Genomic DNA, 26,673 nt, shown 5'->3' on the forward strand with positions numbered 1-26,673 from the left:
AACTAAATCAACATCACGTGAGCCAAGCAGAAAGACCAAAGGCCACCAGTCTCCTAAGCCACGTCTGCTTTTGTGGCAAACCTCCTCTGAGGGGCACAGATTCACTCTTTACCTTGTAGACTCCTGCTTGTAGATGTCGATGATGTTCTCCACCAGCAGGTTCCTCTGCAGCCCATAGACACCATGCCGGTCAAGGACAACTTCGTGCCTGCAGGAGGGACAGCGAAAGCGACCTCCCGATGCCATGGTTGTGCCTCCCCGGGTCGGCAGGTAGGGGTTGGAGGCCTGCGCTTGCCAAGCAGCACAAGGAGAGATGAGTAAGGCCATGCCAAACCACAAAAACCTCTTTCAAAAGCACCAGTGCAAAACCATGCTTGTAGGAAACTGTTTGTCAACATGCCCAAGGAGAAGGTAGCTCCAGCAAGCCACCCCCAGGAAAGTCACCACCACTTGGTGACTGCTGGCTGAGGGACCAGTTCGTTCCTCAGCTCGCACTCACGGCCACGTCCCTGCAGCTAACAGGTGACACTTTAATCTGCTCTGAGCTCAGCCCTAGCCCCTGGGGACACTCAACTTCTGCTTTAAATGATTCCCCCACCCCATCTTACCAACTGTTAAAAGCAATCAACCAAAATGTGTGAAAAATCTGCTTTTCCATTCATTTCAGTCAGTGTTGCTCAGGACGCAGAACTTTCTGTGGGAAGAAACCTACCTGGAAAATGTCGCTGGCACATTTCCGGCAGAGGTTGTGCTGGCAGGGCAGGATGACCACAGGCTTGGTGAACATCTCCAAGCAGATGGGGCAAATCAGCTGTTTCTCCAGGTTATCCATGGTCTGCTGCTCTTTGGAGAAGGACTTGTAGTTCAGGGAGGTGCTCATTCCTAGCTTGTCCAGGGGCATACGCTCAGGATCACGGCCTCACGGAGGGGTTTCCGGGTTAATTTCCCTTGAAATAAGTCCAAGGCTGTGCTGCGATCAGAGGCTCTCTGGGTTGCTCCCGGCAGAGGACATTGTTTAAACAAGGGGCCGAAGGGAGCCGGGGCTGTTTTTAGCAGTGTGGCGTCACAAGATACCATCCTGCCGTGCCCATATAAGCGCGTGAGAGGAGGACAGGCTGGGACAGGTGACGGCTGGGGGTGGGGGGGTGGGTTTGGGGGGGGAGATGGGGGGGGGCGGTTGCCAGCAGGGCCCTGGCTCTCCTCACCCTCACATGGTGGCTTTCACCCCTTAAGGAGGAGGAGGCCAAGTGATAAGCAAACACAATCCGCTCCCCCCTTATCTCTGCATGGTGGCAGAGAGCACAGGGCTGCCCCGCTCTGCCCAGCCACATGCTGCAGCTGACAAGTGCCCTCTTTTGCAAGCAGCCATGCTGGTGAGGTGCAGGGCACAATTTGGCCCAAGTGCTTCAGCAGGCTCCAGGATCTTGCCTTTCCAAGGTGGGAAGTACACGTGGTTGCTGGAGAAGACAATAGGAGTGATGGCTGCAGGGGAGCTCAGACACTTCAGGGTGTAAACACATCACCACCCTGAAAAACAGTTAAAAAAAATTGCCTGCCTATTACTGTGCGTAAGTTTCTTTTGGTGTGATTTTTTTTTTTTTTTAGGAGTTGTAACATAAGAATCTAACACAAATACTCGTTATTAACTCCACAGCAACTTAAATATGCATGAAAAACTTCATTTGAATTTCCTGATGAGAGAGCAACAGAAGAAATACAGTATGAAAAGCTTTCATTTGTACTGCTAAAGAATAGGTGCTAATTGTACATGCTCTCTCTCCGCATAGTTTAATTCAAATATATTTCAGTTTTGGGCACTGCTGTGTTTATATCTGTTTATTAGACACTGATATCCCTCTCAGCTTGGCACTTGTTCCAGAGTTATTTTTAAAATTACAATTTCCCAGATAATTTGTGGCATGCGATGCCTGATCTTAAGGGAAAGCCATCTGTGCTTCTACTTGCCAATAATTTATCACACAACTGTACAAGCAATAAATATCTCATCCTCAAATTTAAGCCAAAGTCCCTGCATGTACTGTATAAAATCACTTCGCTACTGTACTGTACAAAATCACTTTGCTACTGTACCGTACATGTAATCAGAATATTGTCTTCTCTTTCTATCAATAAATATAATACTTTCTCTGTTAAGTGTCTTGGAGAAAGCTTTCATGTTTATTCTACCTCATGACTGTATAGGCTTACATCTGAAATATGCTGGAGAGTGGCTGAGTGAGTCCCCTACACATCCTGGGGGAGACCCCACCTCCAGTGCAGGGCCCTTTATCTGCATGCAGCACCAGTCTGGAAACAGTGTACTTCAGGAAAACACAAAACTGAAGGTTTTCATTGATTTCCACATGAAAATGAATACTGTTCTCTCCATGCAATGGCAATGAATCACATTAAATTAAATGTATTATTGGCTACTTTATTTTCAATGCCTTGCTTGCTTTTTAGTTGCTTGGGTGAAATGCTCACCCATTTGCAGCATGCCGAGCTGGAATTTCCCCTGTGTAAACATACACATTTGCCAGCACTCACATAGAAAGAAATACATTTTTCTGAACGTTTGCATTCAAGGCAAATTTGTGACAGCTTAGTTAAATCCGTTTGAAATCACACCTTTGCTTCAACTGCCTGGTGCAGACCACAGCCTGGAGCCGAGCAGGAGAAGCTGCTTCAGCAGCTGAGCCAGAGACAGCTGGGGCTTTGGCAGGGCCAGCAGGGAGCCTTTCCTGGCAGCAGCCAGAAGATATTTCTCTTCTTCCCCTCCCCTCGTGGCTGGGTCAGAGGTGACTTTCGCATCTGGAGGAATTTCAATGCCTCATTCCTACCCTCCTAGCTCTGAGTCAGCTGGCCCTTGCGCATCAAAACCTTTACTAAGGGGCTCTGAATTAGATGAGGAAAGCCATCCCCATGGGAAAGAGGAATGCACTTCTGCCTCCCTTCACAGACAAAAACAGAGAAATTCTGGGAGAAAAAGCTGAAGGTTAGAAAAGTCAGCGCACAGAAACACCTGCATACTGTGATGTATGGAAGGCGTTGTTCACTGCATGGAAAAAAGCTTCGGGGTCATGCTGACCTTTGGACAATGAACTGAGACACCTCTCAGGGTGTAATGTGCCACTGGGGTGTAAAGGTGGTGAATTTAACTTACCTGTGGTAGCCCACTGAAGGCTTCTGTTAACAGGCTGAGCGTGACACCTGATGCATCTGCAGAGGACATCTGATGGCAACAACATGAGGGACAGCCTACTGCTGGTTTTCTCCTTTCTGTGTGCTGAAGCACGCTAACATGGAACAGATAATAAACAGCACAGCCACAAAAAGGAGCTGACAAAACAAAAACAAAACCACCTTCTGCAGCCAGGCCTAAGCTGAAATATTTTTCTGGCAGGAATATGTAGTTCAGACACATGAAGAATTAGTACAGGTTTTTCTGTCAAAGTATTAGGAACCACAGCAGTGATTACTAGGTAAAGAAACACAGAGGTTCAGCTGTGCTCGTGAAGGCTCAATGAGAAGTGCCTGGAAAGCCGTGCATTTTATGACCTCACTGTGGCAAGGAGGGAAGAGCAAAGCCCAAGAGGCTGTGGAGCCATGGGATGGTCCCGCAGGTAATCTTCAGCAGGGATTGCTTAGGCTGGATTTCAAAGAACTTGCACTGAGAAAGAGCCCGGCACCCTCCTGTCTCTCCCTGGCAGCCCCATCACCGTCCTTTTCCTTCCCTTCCACACCCACAAGGGAAGACCACCAGCACACACAGCTGTCCACCTCCAAAGAGTCACCAAGCCATCTCTCAAGGGACTAACAAAGGGCAAGAGGACCTGCCTTAACCCCACTCCTGGACAGAAAGTCTGGATATATGCCAGACATTACCAAGAAGAAATACCATTTCTTAATGAAAATGTTTTTCGGTATTGCTTGCCTGGGAATGTTACCTGGCTTTGACGACATAACCAGAACACTAATTACTAGAGATATACTTGCCTTTAACTCCTCTATTTTTGCAGGCAAGTAATGGCTTGTGGGCTGTGAACTGACAGCCAGGAGAGCCTGGAAGGCTGGCTGCAAAGCAGTGGGTTTAGGAGAGGGATTTGGAGAAGGAAGGAGAGGTTGAGCGACGTTCAGGTTCAGGTTTCAATGCCATAATGACATCCCTGGGTTCTGCATTCACAGAATTCCCCTCTGCAACCTCTTATCTTGTACTAGTGCTGTGAAGCTCTTGTGTGTCAGTCACAGAAAATCTGCCCTGTGGTTCTCTTGCATGACTGGAAAACAAAGAGAAAAAGCGTATTCTTGCCAGAGGAGAACCCGCATGTGACTTATCTCCCCACAGCCCATCAGAGACAAAGCCTACTCTGCAAGCACCAGGCTCCTTGCCCAGGCATCCTCACCCGGACATGGTGGGTGGCATAGAGCATCCCAGTCCATGGGGTGACGGTGACCCCTGGCCTGCCCCCCCCACACATCCAGCCTGCTCTCGGGGTTGAGAAAGCACCCTGGCACCCCTGCCACCCAGCCCAGGGGCAGGCAAACCCCTCCACTGGCAGCTGCCTGAAGCAGGTGGGCAGCTGCCTATTATCCCCTGGGAAATGATCAACACCTGCCCGCACCTGGCTGCCTCCAGCAGCTTGCTGCACTCCTGGGGTCGGCAGGGCTCATTTGAGGGCTTTGCACAACAGCTCAGCTGCTGGAAGAGGACTGGGCTGGTGGGTGCCCTTGTGGGGCAAGAGAGGGGAGCAACCACCACTGTTGCGTGGGGGGACCCCCAGCCACACCACCTGTCTCCCATCCAGCTTTGCCCTGCCTTGCTCAGCTCTGGCGAGAAGTTCTGGCTGCCCGAGCAACACATTCTAAAAAAAATGAGGCTGCTGCCTGCATTTCTGCCCACCCAAATGTGGGACTCGGAGTAAAATGACAATGCAGGCTTCCCCTCTCCCCATCCTGCAAACTCTGCTTGTTGTTTTGACCAAAAATATTTGTAAAGGGGAGGCTTTCCATCCATCTCACCTTTTGTCTGTGCCCATTTACCCTGTAGTGAGCAGTCACTCATCAGTGGATGGTGAGCACCGGCATTCCCACCTACAGCCAGCATGTTGCAGAAATGCGGATTTCACCTACATTTGCTACAACTTACTAAGCTGATGAGCCAGCTATAAGATGAAGTCCTCCTACCTATACAAGTACAAACTGCAAACGGTATCTTGCCTTTCATGATTTTATTGTGATCACTAAACGTCCTACGATAAATACCAAAACTACCCTTGTACATGACTCAATTTATGCAGCCAAAGAGAGCCTTTGCAACAGAGGCAAGTGCTTTCCAAAACAGTTGCCTTTTGAGACTGACATTTTTCAACTCAAGACATATATATTTGTCTTTGTGTACCTCATACATGATGGTAGACCATATGCAGTCAGTATTTGGAGACCTTCTAAAAACAACCTGAGAAACGGTTTCAGATCTCCAGGAAAAAAAAAACCAACCAAAAAAACCCACCAAGGACCAGTGCAGAAGAAAATTATATCTTTTAAAATTTCGTTTTGCACATACAAAATCACAGCAGCAGGGGCAAGCTCAAAGTATTTCTAAGGGTGAGTCACTGGGAGCACATCAAACGTGCAGGAGCACAGGATTTCAGGGACAAGCTACAAAGACCAGTCAGAGGGATGATGCCTGCCCTTTTCTTTCAAATAGGGGATAGACACTGACCTGAGCTAAATCATGCTGGAAAGCAGCATTCTCTGGGCTTATCCATACTCAAGGATCTTCTATGGTTTGCAGCAAAGACAGAAACATGGGATAAAAGTGCAGATGACCTAGATTATAACTTCTCTTCCAGATTCATCAGCAGTACGAACATAAATTATAGCAGACAAACCTCAGAGGTTTGGATTAAAAGACCCTTAAACAGGGAGAGTCTGTGGATGAACTTAGGGAGTCACTCCCATGCACCATCTCTGCCTCTGGTAGGACACCAAGCCATGGGGTTGCTGCTCCCTTCTGCCTGCCTGGGAGAAGGAGGGTCCTGTGGCTTCCTGCTGCCCTCCAGCAATGCCAGCAGGCCAGCATGGACCTGAATGCCACCAAGCTTTAGGGGCCACAGGGAAAGAGAAAGCCCTCCCAACAGAAAGCCATGGTTTCCTCACAGTGCTCAAGATCAGGATGAGAAATGGTGGTGGGGCATTACTCTTCAGGGAGGCAGGGTGACCCTGAACAGTGATTAAGATGAGGTGTTTATCATTTTCCCTACAATTATCTGTCTCAAAATCAGTGAGCCTGAAAAGACAGGCTGCTGGTGCTGTGGAATAACAAACATGAGATTTGTGGTCCAGCATCTCCCTGAGCCATACTGAACTTAACAAGCCCAGAGGTTCCCAAACCCTCATTGTCTCAACACATTACTGCTAGAAAGAGATGCACATTTCACAGGCAAGGCATAAAAGTATGTCCAAAGCACTGCACGGAGGAAGTACTGCATGTGGGGAAGAAACAGCACCACACTCCTGCCTACCTAAAAATAGGTCCTCTCCAGGGCTCGGGACAAGTTTCACAGATAACAGGCACAGGGTTGCTTTTCCACATCCCCAAATATGCCCTGCAGTGATAATGAGATGTGAAGGAAGAAAGGATATAAATAAAACAAAATCAGTTAGAAAAATGGGAGAACACACCAGTTAGAAAAGTAGGAGAATCCTTCTTCCTATTGGAGAGTAAGCGACCACATGCTTCACTGTTTTAACACAGCCCCCCACTTTTTACATGCAGCCCCAACCCTTTCCACTTTACTTTGCTACCACAGTGTCCCACGGGACCCTGTTTGTAGATCATCGCTACCCTGCTAGCAGGGAGGAAGGAACGAATGCTCCTCCCGAGTTCCTGCATTTTATGGAATAGGACAGGTGTTTGCTGGGTTAGCAGCCGAGGAGTCGGTCCTTTGGCAGCAGGCCTGGACACAGGTGGCACAGCTGGGGTAGGGCTAGGTGGCCTCCCGAGCATATCAGAATTTAATGAAAAGGCAACTGAAGAGCTTTAGCAGTAGGAATTTTGACTCGAGGACAGATTTGATTTCTGCTCTGGCCTTAACAGGCCTTAGCACTTCCCTTTAAACCCCACTGCCACAACCCCAGCTCTGTCATTAGGAAAGGACAGTGATGTTCAATAGAGAAGCGACTTGCCTTTCACTGCACAGATCCAGCTCAGGCTTCCCAGCTGGCATCAGCTCATCGCTTCACAGAGATACAGCTCTGTCCCAGTGTCAGGTTTCTCCCCAGCTTTGGTCTGCTCAACAGAAGCCACTCTTGATGCTATTTCAGTATGTCCCCTCCATAGCTCAGCTGGCAGAGCAGAGGAGTGGGGATATTTTTTTTCTCCAGTACAATGCTGAGGTCTGTAGTTCAAAGGAGAGACTGTTTTTAAGGATGTACTCAGCACATGTCTGTACACCACGTCAGAGACCTGCTGAGCTCCCTAGGCTGATCTAGGTTATGTTTTAATCCATGCCCATCTTGAGGGTCATTCTTCCAGGACAGAATAGATATTCACTGCTGGAAGATAAAGGATCAAACCTTATGGTATTACAGCTAAATAAAAATACTGTGTGGGGGGACAGGAAGGTTTTCACACAGCAGGACATTACCTGAACCGGTCAAGCACCTACTTAGCACGTGACTGGGGACAGAGGTGGTACCTCTTTTTTGCAAACAACTCCTGTTTTCCTTTCACGTGTTCCTTTGCCCTACAAATGCTCTTTAGGCATATAGCAAAACCAGCATGACTATCCATTTCTGAATCCAAATACCTTTTTTCTTTTGAAAGCCAGATCAGAGCAGCAAGTTTGTCTTTTGGCCATTTTCCAGCCAAGTTTTCTTCTGCTCCCTGACATGAGATTCACATGAGTGTAGGGGAGCATAATGCATGAGACAGAGATGCAGGTGTTTGCAAGGTCAACAGCTTGAAACACCTTCAAGCCAGGCAGGAGTTGAATGAATGCACTTCAAGCTATGATCTGGGATGTCTTCCACTGTGACATTGTGTTCATTGTAGCAAGCAGCAGCCTATTAGATTAACGTCCTTTTGAATTACCACTTCAGCAAGCATCTCAAGCACACTGGCCCATGTCCACATGCGTGGTGTTGCGTCCCCCTCTCCCATCAGGCTGTTTCCCACAAGTCAGCCTTTCTGATTCTGGCTGAGTTTAGGGAATGCAAGGAAAGAAAGGGCAGACAGCAAGTCCTTTAGCCACAAAACAAACCAGATTTTGGACACCTCTTCAAAGGCTTTGACCTTCCCATGGAAGGAGCAGCTTTGCAGTAAAATTTGTGTTTGGCCTGGGCTGCCTGAGGATGCACATAACTCACCATGAAGTCCTACCCCTCTGCAGACAGGGTTGGGCAATATGAAAGAACAGTTCATGGCAGTAAACCGCATCATAGTGATCTGATACCACAATCTGGGGAGAAGACAAAGAGTTTGGTGACTTCTTCTTCCCCACCCTAAATTGCCTCCCTGCCTGCACCTCACCCAGCCAAGCACAGATTTTCCCCATCCTGGAGGGTGACTCCCAGTGACCCCAGCCACCAGCAGTGAGGGAGACTGCTCCGGCATGGTGTGCAAGGGAGGGCGTGCTGCCGTGAGCTGAACATGCCTGACCTCCCTTGTACTACCACTGTGGTTGGAAAGCTGGGAGAACAGGGCACCGCTGACCCCATATCCCATGCCACAGCCACCCTTTGGATCAGGAGAAGGCAGCGGGGGGAGAGGACAGGCATACACGGGGTGCAGAGAGGGCCTGGATGTGGTGGCAAAGTAGAGCACAGGCTTGGTGCCAGAGCTGCTGTGCATTTCCATTATCACAGCATTTACAGTTGAGCTGTTAGTGAAGCACATGGCCAACTGCATGCAGTCTACAAAAAAGAAGAGGTGGTGCAAAGTCAGTCCTCTGATGGGTTTGCTTATTGCAGGTTTTTCCTCCTCTTGTCACTTGTGTTGCTGTTTTTCTAATGCCATGAGGCTGGATCTCCCTCATCTCTATCCCATTGCAGGTGTGCAAGGATTCTTACTTCAGCGAAACTTTGGGAGGTGACAAGCTGGAGCAGTATACAGCATGTTTCTGCTGCTTCTGATAATCCCGAAGACTGTAACGCAAACATGAGAGGAGTGATAATAGATTTATGTATGAGTAGACTACAAATCACATCTGTTCCAGTTACCCATGCAGTATGGCCTTGCTGCTATTTCCATCCCTCATCATTGCTACGAAGCACTTCACAGTGAGGTGACAACTTTGCAGAGCATCACTTTGCACAGAAATTTGTGTTCAAGGTGCCTTTTAGGCCTTGGTTCCCCATATCCCAGAGTGATGCATCTGCCACTTGCCATCATGCTGCCAGGCCTGGGGCTGCTGCAGGGTCCTGATGGGAGTCCCTCTCAGGACCACATCTCTCATCCTTTGGAAGTTCAGCTCCCAGAGTGGAGGGTGCTTTCAGAGCAATTCTTAGTCACTGGTTCCAATTCCAACTCAAAAGGGAGAGGGTTTTGGGGTGGGGAGGAAGGTTCCTGTTCATCACTGGGCTTCTTATTGGACTTCTGACAGACACCTTGATGAACCTCAGGAGCTGAGCCTGGGGCCGGTCTCTCATTCCACACCAGTGTCCCCAGTTACCTCTGCCTCTGCATTCCTGCAGCCAAAATGGGGCAGGCATGGCTACCACTGTCTAGTGCTCTGGAGAACATGCCAAGGAGCCTGACATGAGTTAGGTGGCCACAGAATAACAGTTCACCATAACCTGCAGCAAGCAATGCCAGTGGGCAACCAGTAACTCTGAAATCCCACTTAATCCAGAAGAGATGAAGCAAAAATGCAAATAAAATCATTAGCCATGAAAAATCCATTAATATCCATACAAAATACATAGTATTTACGGAATACTTAAAAAAGCAAAACAGACTCATACCCTTGCTCATCTAAATCAGCAAGACCTCTCACCCATCACTGGCTGGTGTGCAGGTGATTGCCCCAGGAAGGTACAGTGCTTCCTTAAAAGCTTCCTCTGTGTGTCATGGCTCAGGTTGCATTCATTAGGATGCTCCTGATATATCAGGTCTCATAGTCAATTCCTTGGGCCTCTGGCAGACTTTAATCTGAAATGTGTCCAGACTGGCTACTCATTCCCAGTAACTGAAGTCAGCCATCATTCACCTCCAGGGGAGTATGCCTCTTTATCAAGCCAGGTGTCACCCAGTCAGGCATGAAGAAGTTGGCAACTCTCCCATCCTTTCTCTGGTGACTTCTTAATGTGTTCCCACATGAAATGCTCTTTACACCGGACCCTCACAGGTTGCACCAAGCTGACAATTGAGAAATAAAGCACCTGAAGGGACAAACATGTCAAGCAGGAAGGTCCACCTTTTTCTATCTTGGTGATCTCTTTTTCATGCTTTCCCTCACTCTATAGTCAGGGAGCATTTCTGAGGGAAGTGTGCCCATCCAACATGTGGGAGGCAGCAGGATCAGTGCCTCTGCTCTCCGGCCCTGGGCTGGTATTGTCCCCACTCCTCCCTTGGCCCCACGTGCTGTAGGAGCCATGCAGGATGGCAGAAGGGTGCTGGGACATATCCTTCCAGTCTTGGGAGGAAACTGTGCTGCCAGCTGGCTAATGGGCATCTCCGTGTGGTCCCTGTGCGAGGCCGCTTCATAAAACTGGAAGGAGACAGTTTGCAAAGGCAAAGGAAGGGAAAAAGACACAACAACGGGGTAAGAAAGGAGACCATGTGTGCATGCATAGCAGTAAGTCCCAGGATGTCTTCTGCACTGAACAAGCCCTTTGAAGTGATTCCTCAAGCCCAGTGCAACTCCCTCACCTCCTCTTCTACTTTGCAGCATGACAGCAACCTGCTTTTCCTTCTGGCATCAACCTTCAGCTCCTTTTTTCCTCTTGCATGAAGGGAGTGGACTGTCTCATCCTCTCCCTGAAAAGACAAGTCTTGTCAACCAAAGAGCAGCCTCCGCTTGAGCAGACAGAAACCGCTCCCCTTGCCCCTGCTCCCAGCACCAGCTTGAAGCAAGATATCTCCTCCAAACAAAGGCTGACTAGGTGCACACACTTGGCCGTATGCACACCAGAATAATGATATCAGACAGGGCAAAGAAGGTGTTCACCTTATTACAGAAAAAAAAAAAAATAAAGAGAGAAAAAAAGAGAAGAAATAAATGGTGGCATTCAGGCATTGAGCCAGTGCCTTTCCCATGATGGCACTCTGGCTTAACACTTGAGCTAAGGTATTGTTAGCTGGCCAGGTAATGCCAAAGGAATGAAATAGTTCTCATTTTTGCCAAGAGGAAAGGCCAGTGTGTCTCCTGGATAGAGAAGAAATAGGAGGAGCTCCACACTAAAGTGGTGGACCTCCCTGGAAGGGAAGAATTTGGGTTTTTAGGAGGAAATTAGACATGAGAATTGCTTTGTTCCCCCAAGAGGAACTACTTCTTGGTCAACACAGCCTAAGATGTAAGGTGTGGAGGAAGATAGGCTCCCTGCTCTTCACTGTGGCAGGAGAGCCTGAGGCAAAATGCCTGGATATGAGGGAATGGCCCTGCTGATTTAATCTTCAAAGCCAGTAACTGGAGCCTGGTTTTCTCTCATTTTTCCACCTACCCCTTTTATAAGTTTATCTATCTTGGCAGCTGTAAGTAAATGTTTTTATTTGCTTTTTGTCTTAACCTGTCTTGAATTAAGCATGATTTCAGTGTAATTGGATACTAATGACTCGTTCCTTGCCAAAGGATGTGGTAAATCTCCATGCAGAGCTTGGGCAGCTTACAAGCACTCTGGGTTGCCAGCTTGTTCTCCATAATTTCCAAAGTATTACTGAACGTGCCTCCCTTCAGCTGCAGGCCTGCCCTGGACAGGCAATAGCCAGGAGGGGGGAAGTGTCTTCTAGAGATGTACCACCCCTTCTCATTTCCAGCTTTTACCTGTATTCACTCCCTTCCCAGGCCGCTAGCCTGATTTCCCTGCTCTGGGTCCAGCCTCCTCCAGGCATGAGGATGGCTCCCTGCTTGACCAAGGTTTCCCGTCAAATCATTACTCTTTCCTGCAGCCCTCTCCTGGTTTCAAGCAGAGTCCATCTCACTGGAACCTGCTTCCCGAATCACAGGGCACCACAACACAGCTGTTCCTGCCTGCAGTATGTGCTCTGTTAGGCAAAACTGAGTGGCCTTGTTTGCTCAGAGCAATTCTGTTAGAAGTGCACGGAAATCTGAGAAACTACCCTTTTCTAACATCATCCTTCATCCTGTCATGGCATCAGGGGTAACATCCCTGGGATCTCTGAGCAAATACATGGGAGCCCTCTACCCAGCCTGGCCTGGGCATGTGGTGGATCATCTCTCTGGCTGCCAACTAGAGGAATAGGTGCAAGTCTAAGCTGCCCGACTAGAAAAAGGCGCTACCTCCACCCCTGCAAACTCCTCTTTGCAATTACGTTCTTCCTGTTGTTATATGCCCACCAGCCATTTGGACATGCTCACCCTCTTTCATTCACTTTGTGGTTTTTCATGATTAATTCAGGGGAAGAAAACCAAAACCCATTTGCAAACGAGGAGCTATTTGCAAGTCTCTGCTTATGAAGGAGCCACTCCCCTCAGTGCTTACCCCACTGCACTGGCCTGAGGCAACCAGGAGGAATTTGGCCTCATCTTCACCGCCCACCTTACCAGCACCTGTGGAAAATAAAGACAGCAAGAAAGAAAGAAAGTGAAGAGAGGATGGAAATAACTGATCAAAAGTGAGGTGTCTGTGGAGCCAGACAGCAGCACTACCTCTCACCTACTGGATACCTTCTATACTTCTCACACCTTGTTTCCACTCCATGTCTTCTGCTTTGTTGTTTCAGTACAACACTCCTCCTTCAGACTGCAGTTTGACAAGCAGCTGCAGGTGGCTGAGCTGCTCTGGCCAGTGGGACTGGGCAACCTGTGCCTCTCGCCTTCCTTGTGCTGGCCCTGGCTGCAGGGTCTGGTCCCCTTGTTTGCACCAGCTGAGCTGATTCACCTCCCTGACCTCTAGAAAATTACTCATTTCTTTGTTGGATTATCAAGTTGACTCACCTGCCTGGAATGACCACAGAACACCAGACAAGGCAGGTTGTGTAGCTAAGTGCAGTGGAGAAGGACCTCTCTACTCTGGAGCAAGGAGCTGCTAAATTGTCTCATCCTCCTTTTAGACTTCACCCTCAACATCCTTGTTCATTCATAGTACATTCAGTACCCCATAAGATGGTCCATGACTTGAAGGAGTGCTCACAAGCAAGTCAAGCCAAAAGTCATCACTTATCACAGCAGTCTGGCAAAATCACTGCTGCTGAGGGAGCTACAGCAGCAATGCATGTTCAGATAGGGTTATTGTCTGTCTCCAACAGCTCCCAGCATTTTCCCTGGCAGCAGGTTACATGAATCCCATCCTACTCCTAAGGAATGGAAAAAAAGAGCTATTCAGGTTTTTTCATGCTCCCTAATGTCCAGCTTGGTTAACTGGTTTTTGTTTTGTTTTGTTTTCTTTCCTAATGAAGCTAGGGCTAAACATGCAGAGTTTGTTTTCAGTAGGAGGGCTCCCTCTGGTACAGACCTGTTTGTGAAAGCCTGAATAGACAAATGTCAGGCCAGAAATCCAACAGCACTTGAAGGGCAGCACTGGAAAGAACCCAGCAGCTCGCTGACATTCAGGTTATTATCAGTGTTGGGCCAACAAGATTGGCTGCTGTAAGGTCAGAAAAGCTCAGGCAGCAAGAAATCCTGAGACTGAATTCAAAATGTTACAAATCTGTGAGGTGTTCCCTGGCTCTTCCTGGAAAAGCAAAACTTACTTTGCATCTGACTGACAAGGAAAAACTGGAAAACAGGTTCTGGGATGCTGTGGCCTTTACACAGCATACCAAATGACCAAGACCACAGTTACCAGGATGCTGGTCTCCTTCCTGAAGCACCAGCGTGGTGCTTTGTATGGATACAAAAGCAAAGCCCATCTTGATAGTCAAAGAACGCTGTCTCTGACAGCTGAGCTGCAGGGAGAAACCACGGGGCACAGACCAGAAGTAACTCAGAGGTTGGGGCAGGAACCAACGTGCAGATGTGAGTCAGGCCCATCATAAAAGGAGAGGTATCAGTGTGACAGTGGAGTGGGGGTTAACTGGAAGAGAAGGTGCTGATGCTGTCTTGCTGCCTTCAGAGCTGCCCTTATCCCTCTGGACAGATCAGCTCTGCGCCATGTCAGGCAGCCTGCCCCAGCCCTGCAGGCCCTGTCTGTCTGCTCTGGGGTCCTTCTGTGGAGGCAGGACCAAGCATGGGCTGAAGGCTACAAGGCTCTTCTGCTACAGCATCGGGGAAGCAGAGGCAGATCCCACCTCCTTCTCCTAGCGGCTGGGATTCCTCCTCCAGACACCACTGGAGCAGGCAGGCTCTGCTGGCCCCGGTGGTGGCTGGGGGCCCGAGGAACAGAGTTTATGAGCAAAAGGGCATGACACAATTCCCAGCATTTGGGAACTGGAGGATATTATGATATCTTTCTTTTCGCCTTTCAGCACATGTATTGCAGCAGGTGACACGATGTGACTTGTTCCCAGCTTGTAGTTGCATAGCTCTTCCTTGCGGTGAAGCAACATCAGGTATACAGCCGGACCCGGACGCTGGTGGGACAACGTGATTTCCACTGCACAACCTCCACCCGCTGCTAGGGAATTCTGGTTCCCCCCCCCCGCCTCGCTGCCGAGAGCAACAGCGCAGCCAAGGTTAGGGATGGCAGCAGCATCGGGGGCCCAGCGCCCGGGGCCGGTGTGTGCAGGGCTTTGCTCCAGCTCACAACCACCCGCGCTGCGCCTCGCTGCAGCTAGGGGCCAGTGGCGCAATGGATAACGCGTCTGACTACGGATCAGAAGATTGTAGGTTCGACTCCTGCCTGGCTCGCTCTTACCGTTTTTTTACATCGCCTTTACTCTTCCTCTCCCGCGTTTCACTTGAGGTTCCCACCCAACCATGCACGGATAGAGGGAAAATTGGGAAGCTTGAAGAAAAAAAATCCCAAGCGGTCGAAAAGCTGAAGATACAAGCTTCCTCACTATGGGTTTCGTTTAGTTAAGTTGGTACCCACATATCCTGCTCAGCATCCTTGGGAGTTTTCAGCTGGGTCAAGCCTATCCCCAAAGATATTTATTTTTAAAAAATCTTACATGGATCTTTCCCAAGCCCACTGGGAACCTCCAGCTCCCAAGTCTATTCCCAGCATCTTCCAGTTTTCTACTGTCACACTCTGACTCGGCTGACCCTAAAGGATGCTCACTCACCCGGCTCCTGTTGCTGAAAGAGGGCAGGTTTGGCTGCCCTGGGGAACATCCTGGGGAGCTAAAAATGATGGCTAAGTGCCCAGGGTGTCAGCTGAGACAGCTGTTGTTAGCTGAGTGATAATTAGATAGATCTGGTGACCCTGAAATCCCACTTAACTCAAGCCATGTGAAAAGTAGGTACAAACAGAAGCATGTGTTTACAATATTCAAAATAGATACAGTAAGAGGAGTACCTAAGTCGAGAAACAATAAAGTTTCAGATATTAACAAAATCAGGAAAGATGCTCTTTCACTTCCAGTGGTTTCACACCTATGTGATCAGTTAAACATCTTGTCTGTGCATATGCCACATATCTCAAACTGCCAGCACCTCATTATGTGGGAACATTTTCACTATTTCTCCTTTGAAATCCTCCAAGCAGTCTGAAAATTTTAATCCTCATACTCTTAACTCCCCTGGGATTTATTCTATTTCCCCCTTTTCCAGAAGAAGAAATAGCTTTTGCTTGAAATGCAAACCTTTTCTTACAACACGGGAGCTGAAAATTTCTTTTTGTTGGAGCAGGTGTCCCCCTTGTACCTGTCAGGCTATTTAACAACACCTGATCCATCTGTTTGCCTGCTCGCCTCACGCGGGTGACCCAGCGTATCAGAGTAAATTGCCTTATAAATGGGGCTTTTATAGCCTCTGGCATCTTTTGTTATTAAGTGATACAAATGGTTGAATAGGATACGTGCACATCGCTTGTTACTGGCCCTTGCTGGAGACCAGATACAGAAGTAATTAAACACTTGCAGGTAACCAGTCACTAATAGTTTGCTCCTAAATGAAGCATTTAGCAAGCTACACTATCATCCAAGCACTGAATAGGCTACTACTGTAGTAAAAAGCATTTAGTACTTTTAGATGCACAAGCATGTCCTGGAAGAGCGGGAAGCTGAGCAGAGCAGTTACATTAATGTAACAGGGCCATAGGTCAAGAGGCAGGATAGTTGCTTAGCATATAATAAGTCCTGGTGGTTGGTTGTTTTTTTTTTTTTTCTTTCCTGGCTTTCATTCTGTTGTATTTTTATCCTCTTTTTCTCTGCCTTCCTTTTCCCTTATGGGTAATACAGCTACACAGACACGCATGCATGTCAATACTTTCTGGGTGGGTGGGAGAGAAAAAAAATGCCTCTGAGATGAAGATGGAGGGGAAAAGGAGGTGGTCCCTTCTGCAGAAAAAGCTCTGGGTGTGCTTTTGTTTTGCGAGCTGTCCTTTAGGAAAAGGAAAAAGGGGCGTCGCTGAATGAGTGAACAGGAGTGAAGGAGTCTGCCTGAACTTCTACAAAAGCAGAAGCAGAACCATTTACATAGGAAGGGGTGAAACTTAACCAAGAAAAAAAAATTAATCTTGTGGCCCAGGATGGAGTCTGTGCTCTGTCCCACACTGGGCAGCTGCACAGGGATGTACTTTTGGACTATGGATGCAGATTTGACTGCTAGTGAGTGCAAACATGTATGGATAACGGGCATCTAAGGAAATGGATGTCTTCCCCAGTTTCTGCTTAATGGGGTGCCTCCGTTCCCTGCTGGGCAGGCTTTTCACATTTGGATTTCTCCTGAGACAGTACCTGAGATGGATGCACCGCACCACACTGGAAGAGAAAGGATAAAAAGTTGGTGGTGTGTGTATGGACACAAGAGCTTACTAATTAATAGAGAAGTAGCTGGGCCCAGGAACGTAATGCATAAAGCATCTAACTACAGAGCAGAAGCTTGCATGCCTGACTCCTGCTGAGCTTCACAAATCTGTTTCCCTGCTGATAATCTTGCTTGTACTATATTCCCACAGATAGTGGGTCTTCCTTGCTCTTATATCTGAAATGTACCCCAGAGAAACACTCTCTCACACAGAGAACAGTCATTCTGGGTTCTTTTGAAGGAGAAAACTTCCATTCTTTCCTTTCTATGAGGACAGACTTGGCCACCTTCAGACATGTTTGCTCTCTCCAAGCCAGGAGTCATTGCCAAGCATGTTTTCCTGCGTACCACATAGCACCAGTAATGGAAAAGAAAACTTGAAGGATAAAGGAGAGAGGATGGCAATACAGCAGAAGAGAAAATGGGGGGGGGGGGGGCAAGAGTCTGAGTGCTGGCCCTGTTATTTAGTACATCCCAAGCAAGCCTATGTCCTTCTGTACAAAGGACCTCTATGCCCTCTCCCACTGCTCCTAGATCATCCCAGATGTACATCCTAGACGTACCTGTTTATGGCACAGCCAAAGGCCAAGACCAAACATCAAGTTCCGTCACCTCAAGTCAAGAGATTGTGGAGCACCTTTATCAGCTCCCATCCCATCAGCCAGGATGCTTGAAGCTCTCATTCATAAGGATTGTCTGGTATAATTTAAAGCAAAATCAATAAGGATTATTTGGCACCACGCAAAGAAATGTGCAAAATGAGGAGCTGAACTAGCACCCTATGGATCACAGTGGAAAAGAAGACCTAATAAAACTAGCCAAGACTGAGCTTAGGAACACCTAATTTTTTGGCTTCATATAGGAGAATGCCACATATATATTATTAGTGTAACACATTATTAATAACATATTATTAACATCATATTAATGACAAAGATCAATTATAGTGATATTAAATATAATAATAATTATTATTATTACAGAAAACAATTAAAAACTTCCAAAAGCATCACTGCAACATGGATTTCAATGTCTGCTGTAGGGCTGCCACCTCATTTCAGTATTTCGGCTTTATTTTTCTTCCTCCACGTTTGTTTCTATAGTGCAAGTGTTTGAAAATGCTTTAGGAGCCTCCGCCTGGGCGGCGCGGCCGCCACGCCCTCGTCCATCACCGAGGAGCGTAAAAGTCACGTTAACCCAAGAGGGAAAGAAAACACAGAGCCTCTCCTTCGAGCCGGAATCGAACCAGCGACCTAAGGATTCCCGCAGGTTAGCGCCTCTACAGTCCTCCGCTCTACCAGCTGAGCTATCGAAGGGAGCCGGTAGCCGCCGCCCAGCAGCCGCCCAAGGTGGCGCCCAAGGTGTCGCGCCGCCAAACGCGGTGTTCTGAGCGTGCGCCTTGCGAGGGCAGCGGTCGGGGGCTGCGCAGCGCATGCGCGCAGCGGGCCTGCCGCGGGTGTGAGCCTCGCTGAGTGGGCGGCGGCCGAACAGTACCTCGCGTCTGGGGCCAGTGGCGCAATGGATAACGCGTCTGACTACGGATCAGAAGATTGTAGGTTCGACTCCTGCCTGGCTCGCGTAGCTTTTGGCCCGTGGTTTGCCTCGCCCCACGGTGTTTTCTGTGGCCTGCTGAGAGAAAAAATAAACAGGCCTGGCATGGCCTCCCTCACTCCCCGGAAGACATCCTGGGGCGGGGGGCCAAGCCCCATGACACACAAAAACCTGCAGAGCACAGCGCGGTAGCATGGGCACGCCCCTTTCTTCCTTTTAAATAGACATCTCCCAAGTTGTATGCGCTCCAGAAAGCATTCCAGGTGTGACTCCCACTGACCTACACGACTGTGCGCAACAAGCAGAAAAAACAGCACTGTCAAGGACAGTGCACGCCCTTTCCTTGTGCCACCTCTCCGCTCACCCTCACACCGTGACCGCCACCAGAGCCGCTCGCAGACAGGGCAAATAAAGGATGGCAATTTCACATGTTGGCAGCACTAACAAGCTACCTCGGTTATTTATTCATAATGACATGAACCACTTTTTATAGTAAACTTGCGCTGAATCCACAGACTGTGGCTACCCTGAAGCTGTGGAGTATTCTGAGATCTGATGACCGGGGATGCCTTCCTTGCCTCGCCTAGTTGCAAGCTGTTCTTTACATGTGGCGTAGCCGCTACTTATGTTGAAAATGGGGTTTTGCAAAATCACACGTTTTTCACTCAACTGCACAAGGATGCTCTTGTGCTTCTCCAGATTAATGGATAATCACTGTGAAAATAATAGTCTTCCTTACAGCAGTGTTGCTTGCTGCCTTCAACGACCTCACGGTATTTTACTGTGATGTCATTTGTAAGACTAACCGTACTCTGTCAGGGCAACGATGAGCATGCTGCTCCTCTCTCAGCGCCTAAAGGATTTTTCCCCACATAGTTTATTGGCGCATTAATGGGGTTAATTTGCTGGCACAGCTAATGCACTCGAAAGTTTAAGCCTATAATGGTGTTTTGGTTTGGAAGACGCAATAAATCCAATACTGTGCGGCTGTAACACTAAAGTGATGAGCTCAAATGAAAACAATCCCCTCCCTGTGTGTCACAGGCACGGAACGAAAAACACATACGAGCCAGGCAGGAGTCGAACCTACAATCTTCTGATCCGTAGTCAGACGCGTTATCCATTGCGCCACTGGCCCAACTACAGGCCATGTCTCTCTCGCTCTGCTGTCTACCTCAGCACCCGATCGCCGCGCCACGCCGCACCTCGCCCCGCCTCGCCGGCCGCTCCCCCGCCCCGCCCCGGCGCGCCAGGCCTAGCCCCGCACCGCCCCCTTCCGCACCGCTGCAGGGCCGGCACGGCACGGCACGGCACGGCAAGGCACGGCACGGCACGGCACGCCGGCAAGAGGCGCTCCCGGCCGCCCCTGCTTCGCCAGGCGGCCACCCCCAGCCAGGGCTAACGCCCCTGCTCGTGCACGGCGATTACGTGAGCCATGCTGCGTTCTTGTAGCCCGGCGGAGAAGTGTAGCTCAAGTCCCTTCGATAGCTCAGCTGGTAGAGCGGAGGACTGTAGAGGCACTGGCTCACGGGAATCCTTAGGTCGCTGGTTCGATTCCGGCTCGAAGGAGACGCATGTATTTTTTTCTGTCCAAACTGCTTTTAGGAGCTTGTCTTTAAGTGGTTGCAGATGCGGTTGTTTTTGTCTAAGAGATCCAGCTGCATCGCAAACCAAGTCTCTCTGCTGCGACTCGCTGAATTCCAGGAGGAGCTGTTGCTGCGGGAGCGGCGGCCGCTGCGTGACTGCCAACAGTGCTTTGATTTTTAAAGGAAACCAAGATGTGTGTTCTTACCCCGACTTAGCACAAATGCTCACAAAACAAGTTAGTGCAGGAGGATACCTGTTGAGAACCCTGTGTCTCGTCGCAGTTAATTAGGATGTCGAAATTACGAGGGTCATTTTTCCAAACCTCCTCTCCCTCAAATGTCTAGACGCTGTTTTTCCAGAATGAGGAAGTATCGATACACCTGCATGCAGCCACAATAGCAACACATTTCCAAACCCAGCCAGGTGATACTTGGCACATGTTAACATCCTCCGCTAGCGGGAAATCTCGTGTCTTCACCAGTGTCTCTCTGTTTTCCTGCTGGTGTCGGCTGCTGTGCAGCTTCCTGCTTTTCCACCCCTGACTCCTCTTGTATGAAACTCCGTACCTGTTCATCTCTCTCAAAGTGAAAGGAGATGCTGGATGTGATGATTTAGCTCACTTTAGTTCATGGAGGGAAGAAAGGGGATTTACTGTCATCTGTGGTCTTTCTCTCTGCTTTGTAACAGCACAATGAACATTTCCTTCTCCATGGACAATGACAGCATAGAAAAAGAAATCAGTAATTTTAATTGTGCTCAGTTTTGCATGCTTCATCATTTTTCTTTAGTGATTTTATGCTAAGAAGAGGTAGAAATACAATTCTTTTCAACTGAAATCATACCCATACCTTGGGTATTCATTCTGAGGGAAGGTTAGGTAATTAAATTAAATGACATACAATTATGTTTAATGTTTTTTGGATTAAACAGAGTGGTTTATCCCACAAACTTGTTGTGGGGAGGAAAGTGCACAAACTAGCTAAATAACTGGTTATGTTGATGGTAGACCTAAATCTTCTACGATGCCTCTTCCATTTGGTATTTTGAATGAATCTGGGTATGAGTTAATATATAAATGCGCAAAAGGACAGCTCTTTGAGAATACATCTGCCCTTGTCCATTTTTCAAATGCTTGTGCTTCTGTGGTCACAGAGACTGGATACCATCCTAGTGAGAAATATTCCTGTCTCATAGCAGGTCCAGATTATCTGACACTCTGCACTGGCTCTTGGACAGATGCAAAACCCCCGAGTGAGATGCAGGCCCCAGGGAAGTTCACAGGACAGCTGCCTTTGCCCTCAGCAGCATCACGGTTTCACTTTCTGCACACGCCCTTTGCTGGGGGAAATTGTTCCATACAGGAAATGATGCATTAAAACTACTGTGTCGTATCACTCACTTCATCACACTGCTGATATTTTTTTATGTAGGTAATCATTCTGCATTATATTAAGGATTTGCAATGTGCAGCTATAGCTCTGGCTGCTTTGCATAGGTTGGTGCATCTGCTGCAATCGGAGACCTAGTTCCTCTTCAGGGAAAACCCGAGTTGCCACTTGCCATTTGTCCGGGTGCAAAGCCATAATTTTGGACAGCTGTCTCAACACTTCTCTAGCTGTTACTGGAATTAAGTTGTTGATAGCGGAAAAGTAAAGGGAGTGCTACAAATCATGCATATGACTTTTATTACTTAGAGTGGTTGACAGCAAAGGTAGGTTTGAATATATAGTACTTTATGTATAAATGAATGCAGCAAAACAGAACAAAGATTTGAGGATCTTTGGGATTTGAGAAAATTTTGAGAAATGGGTGTGCAACTGAACTTTACACAGAAGCAGATCATGTAAACACAGCTATGTTCACCTTAGGAACTTTTCTGAAAAGCAAACAAATGAATAAAATCACATTGAAGAGCTAAGCCCTGAAAGCCTTATTCGTCCTTTCACCAGCTCAGAACAGCTGATCCTGACAGCAGTGATTGGGGCAAATGTCCTGTATTCTGAAAACTACATTTCCTCTTTGGAGTAAGACCATGGGTTCAGACACCCAGATTTTTAAGCTGCACGTCCTGGAGAAACCACTCAGAGGCTTGGTCACTGGTTTGTTCTGAGGTTTTTGGCTGAGTATTTTTTGCCTCTTCTGTACAGATCCTTATGTCTGTAAAAGGGCTTTGCAAACACGCAGCAGCTTGTCCATCTTTGCATCACACTGTGAGATCAAGTCATAAACCTTTCTCAAGAAAAATCTCTCATTTAGAAAGAGCAAGTGAGAACCACATGACTTGGGTACATCTCAAGCCCATGGAGATCGTTTCCTCCATTTCAGTAAATGTTGGCTCTGGCCCATAGAGTAGGGTTCTGAGGGATATCGAAGGTGTGGTATGTGAAAAAATTCCCCAACTGCTTTTGTTAATCTGTGATTTACCTTTCCCTCCCTGGCTCTAGGCCTACTCTGTGGCCGTTGTTGAATTCAGGGGTGCAATTCTCAGTGACTCACATGGGAAAGGGTTCCACGTATAACGTGCAGCTGTACACTAGACTTTTCTTTCAATGCCTTTTCCAGGTCTCTGCTGGAAATAGTCACGACATAGCATTTGCACACTTTCACAGTGAATTTCTCTCCCAGACAGTAAAATTTAGGAAATCACCTCACCTGCAGAGTTATGTGCTCTCCCTACTCCTTTGTTTGTTGGTAACATCTTACACCAGAGCAAACACTGTGCAAAGTGCAATAGTGAAGAAAGCCAAAAGATGTGTGTGTGTGTGCTGGGGCGAGTGGGTGCGGGTGTCCCCCAGCACATACTGAGTGGGCTGCACTCTGCCCGTCTCACAGCACTAGCACCCCAAAGCGCATGCTGCCTGATCTGGCCAGCCAGCAGGGAGATGTGCAGCACTTGGCTACAACTGGGAATGTGCCTTCTGGGGTTACATCTCCTCAGTGGCAGGATGGTGTCACCAACCCCTCTCCCCTGGGACAACCGGGATGGATGGGCACATCCCTCTGGCACCTCTGGGCAGGCAGGATGGCAGTCTGGATTTATGTACATATGAGTAGCCTTTGAAATTATTTGCAATGCACAAACGAGGACAAAGAGAAGCCCATGGGTAGGAGAGGAGTGGGTGCTTGTGCACAGCCCAAGCTGTGCCAGGACTTCCCCTCTTCTCTGAAGCAGAAAAATAAGGATATTTCTGAGGGCAATGGGAGCGTTAGCTGGCCCCAGTGCCTGCACCTGGAGAACAGATATATAACATGAACTGGAATTAATGGCTTTTAAAATGTCCATGTGTTATGGGAACTTTAAAGTGATGTTGAAAGTAGTATTTCTTGTCTTTGGAGTTATAACTGGTGCTATGAAACGCATTCTTTTCCCATATATTTAGCTGCCACTGAATGACATTTGATCTGAAAGGTGAGAATAGAAGGAAGATAGTGTTTCACAACCACAAGATCCAATTTTAAGGAAGGGAATAACACTTTTGACTAGCTGTATGTTCACTGGTCCATATAATTTAGTGGAACATTATGTCCCCCTCTGGACCACAGCACTGTGATTAGAGAAGCAAGAATAGCAAATGCACAGAATTTACAGTGATTGATGTAACATGATCAATAAGGAGAAACTCAGCTGTCTAAGGCTTAAACAACTATGTCAAACCAGTGATGTACTAAGTTTAAAATCTAAGAGGTATTTCTTTAGTTCTTACAAATTAGGGTCCTAGTTTTTTCATGCTTGCTTTAGCCATACACACACGTCTCCACTGATTTGTGTAGCAGTACACCTAAACATACAGCTCATCCCTACCTCCTTATTTAAAATCACACCATGTGCTCTTAAAGCCCTGTGCCTGTAGCAGAGGTGAGGACCCAGGCTCAACCCAATGAGCTGGGCTGTGAGGACGGTCACTCCTCTGCTGCTTGCCTGCCTTGCCAAGTCCTTGCTGCTCCCACAGCCCCAGTGCCAGCACTGGTGTGATGGCTTTCAGCCCAGTGCCAGCGGGGCAGTGGGGCTGGCAGCCAGGGGCATGGTGGAATAAGAAGCTGGCAGAAAGCTGTTGGCTGAGGACCAATTTTCAGCACATTGCAGCTGCAGCTGGAGAAGCTGGGGCCGCCCGGCATGGGCAGCAGGCACGTCCAGGCAGCATCGGGGGAGCTTTGCCAAGGGTCTATCACAAGGTATGGGGAGAGGAGAGAAGCTGTGGGGCAGCCCAGGGGCAGCCCCCCCTTGGTGGGGTGTTTGCCCACCATCTCCTGGGTTTGTAACTTGTGCAGGGGAAGACATAGAGGCTACATGTGCCTCTGGTGCTGGATGAGGCTCCTGGATTTGGAGTCACCTGCATTGTAACCACCGGCAGAATGATCCTCCAGCACTTTGCCCTGGCTCATGTTTATAATTGCCAGGGCTGGGCCCCAACAAGCTGCTAGCTGCTTTCCAGAGTGTTTCCTCTCTGGGGAGGACAACCCCATCCATCTTGCCACCAACTTTCCTTCTGAGGTCTGCTAAAGAGCGTTTCCAGAGGTCCCTCACAGGAACGTTTCAGATCCAGCAAAACGCTGCATGTGAGGACTGTTCCTGGGGCAGGCAGAGATGGAGCCGGTGTGTCCGGAAAAGGACTTGAGACTGTGTCTGGGAGGCAAAACCACAGCTGAAGGCAGGGAGGAGAGCAACTATACCCAAGGGAGTATTATTAGAGGGAAAGACCATGCCAAGCCTGGCAGTTTGAAGCTGTGAGAGACCTGTGTGCTGGTGTGTAGAGTTCTGTACTGACCATAGGTATCTCCTCGCAGAGTGCAGATATCAACCTACTGGAAGTGACCTAGAGGGAGGAGGTTCTGCCTTGACAGGCAGTTACTCTTAGGTTACTCGTGATTAGCTTAAACACAACTACAAATACAGGGTGCAGAGCTTCTATTTTTTTTTCTCACTGTGACACTCAGTGGGAAGCACCAACAGGTCGTGTTTGCCAACTCTAGGAGTCTGTGCAATAGCTGCGCCGGCTGTCCCCTATTAGCTGTGTCTTCTCAGTTGCGTTAGTCGGCTGAAGCATGATAGGAGTTTCTCCATCTAAATTGGGGAGGAGGAGGACAAAAAATACTTTAAGAATCCTTTACTTGCTACCAAAATCAGTTTTCTTGTTAGTACCACATTTCATCTGCTGTTCTGGCTACAACTTAACCTTGGCTTTGCAGATGGCTGTGTGCGTACTGAGGAAGCAGCAATGCCCACAACGAGTCTACAAATGCTCTTACTCCTTGTCCATGTGTAGTGGCATATTTCTGGATGACTATTGGTGGTGTTATTAAAGTGGACATTAGCTGTACCTCGTGCTTTGCAGAGACTGCAGGATAAGGGTTCATGTCCCAATGGCAAGTACTTGTTCCTATAAATGTCTGAATATAATGAGTGCTGTTGTGAGTCAGCAAGCACTAACCTTGACAATGTTTGTAAGAATGGGCCAGAAATTACTCTTGAAGAAGGCAAAGTTAACAATATAGAAAGAATAGAGTTAAAAGAAAAAAAATAGTGATCAGTAATATACTTGAGAGGGAAGAAATCACATATATCCTGAAAGGCAGTTTGTTAAATAAAAATGTTAAATTGCATTTTGAAGTCTTATGTAATATATATACAGTAGGATTTTGAGAATTACTGTTTTAATGAGTTTGGAACTGCCAAAACCTCATATTATCACTACATAAATCCTTACTGCTTTGTACTTTCTTATTCCATGCAGTTATGTGTTTGGTTTCCCAATGTATCTGTAAAAAATGTGTTTGATTTTAGAGTGGAGGAAAGTGAAGTCTTTATAGAGTTCCCTGATGGCTGTTGTGTTCCCTCTGATAATGAAAAAGGTTTGGCTGCCCTTCTCTTGGGCCTCTTTCCAACCCATCGTTTGGGGGTGGGGGGAGGAGGGGACTCAAGACTCAGAGACTGACTTCTAAAGGTTCAGCCGTATCAGTGAAGTGTTTTCATATGAAAAATTTTGGACTATCTATATCTTGATACTAGCACAGCCTTCACAGTAATTGAATACAAATGATGGCATTTTTTGCCAAATGACCAAATGTTCAGAAAAAAAATCTCATCTGACATTTCCTCCTGTTTACATGACAGTTGATGGGATGAATCATGGGCAAAAGATGTAACGTACAGGAGTAACTTAACCCAGAGCAGGAATCTAATTGCATGCCATACGGCTTCCCCTCAGTGGGGGCAGAACAATTTTTACTCTGTCAAGGTGAAAGGCAAGAATGATGAAATGCCAAACAGCTTCTCTGTATGGGCAATTCTGTATTTAGACACAAGGTCAAAGACAGACACGTTTCATAACTTCTAAAAGTATATGAGTAATTAATGCTTCGAGCTCTGCTCGGGCTCAGATTAGTTTGGCAGTTCCTACCCATTTTTAAGTTGCTGTGTATTTTCTAGATTTCTGAGCAGCACTCCCTCCCACCTTCTGCTGCCTCCAAGTTGTTCATTTTCTGGAAGATCGTTGATGGAGGGCAG

General features: G+C 47.8%; 2 protein-coding genes and 5 non-coding genes across 9 annotated transcripts in view; 3 read left to right on the forward strand and 4 right to left on the reverse strand.

Annotated features, from left to right (window-relative positions):
- Positions 1-1,078, reverse strand: part of TRIM55 (tripartite motif containing 55) — a 39,857-nt gene extending 38,779 nt beyond the window's left edge. For both annotated transcript variants that reach the window (XM_055706258.1, XM_055706257.1), the window contains exons 1-2: positions 713-1,078; positions 113-285 (exon numbers count right to left, since the gene is read on the reverse strand). In XM_055706258.1, coding sequence (XP_055562233.1) covers positions 113-285; positions 713-901 — 362 coding nt within the window. In that variant the 5' untranslated portion in view covers positions 902-1,078. The remainder of the gene's footprint in view (positions 1-112; positions 286-712) is intronic.
- Positions 1,079-14,896: 13,818 nt separating this feature from the next.
- TRNAR-ACG (transfer RNA arginine (anticodon ACG)) lies at positions 14,897-14,969 on the forward strand. The gene has a single exon. It is a non-coding gene; the product is annotated as a tRNA-Arg (tRNA).
- A 3,286-nt stretch (positions 14,970-18,255) lies between these two features.
- TRNAY-GUA (transfer RNA tyrosine (anticodon GUA)) lies at positions 18,256-18,346 on the reverse strand. Its single transcript is given in 2 exon segments — positions 18,256-18,291; positions 18,310-18,346. It is a non-coding gene; the product is annotated as a tRNA-Tyr (tRNA).
- Positions 18,347-18,534: 188 nt separating this feature from the next.
- Positions 18,535-18,607, forward strand: TRNAR-ACG (transfer RNA arginine (anticodon ACG)). Its single transcript has one exon. It is a non-coding gene; the product is annotated as a tRNA-Arg (tRNA).
- A 1,039-nt stretch (positions 18,608-19,646) lies between these two features.
- Positions 19,647-19,719, reverse strand: TRNAR-ACG (transfer RNA arginine (anticodon ACG)). The gene has a single exon. It is a non-coding gene; the product is annotated as a tRNA-Arg (tRNA).
- A 340-nt stretch (positions 19,720-20,059) lies between these two features.
- Positions 20,060-20,150, forward strand: TRNAY-GUA (transfer RNA tyrosine (anticodon GUA)). Its single transcript is given in 2 exon segments — positions 20,060-20,096; positions 20,115-20,150. It is a non-coding gene; the product is annotated as a tRNA-Tyr (tRNA).
- Positions 20,151-21,903: 1,753 nt separating this feature from the next.
- The window catches only part of DNAJC5B (DnaJ heat shock protein family (Hsp40) member C5 beta), a 32,828-nt gene continuing 28,058 nt past the window's right edge, over positions 21,904-26,673 (reverse strand). For both annotated transcript variants that reach the window (XM_005443203.3, XM_027811060.2), the window contains exon 5: positions 21,904-25,230. In XM_005443203.3, coding sequence (XP_005443260.1) covers positions 25,136-25,230 — 95 coding nt within the window. In that variant the 3' untranslated portion in view covers positions 21,904-25,135. The remainder of the gene's footprint in view (positions 25,231-26,673) is intronic.

The sequence above is a fragment of the Falco cherrug genome, chromosome 3 (genome assembly GCF_023634085.1).
Source record: "Falco cherrug isolate bFalChe1 chromosome 3, bFalChe1.pri, whole genome shotgun sequence".
Lineage (NCBI taxonomy): Eukaryota > Metazoa > Chordata > Aves > Falconiformes > Falconidae > Falco > Falco cherrug.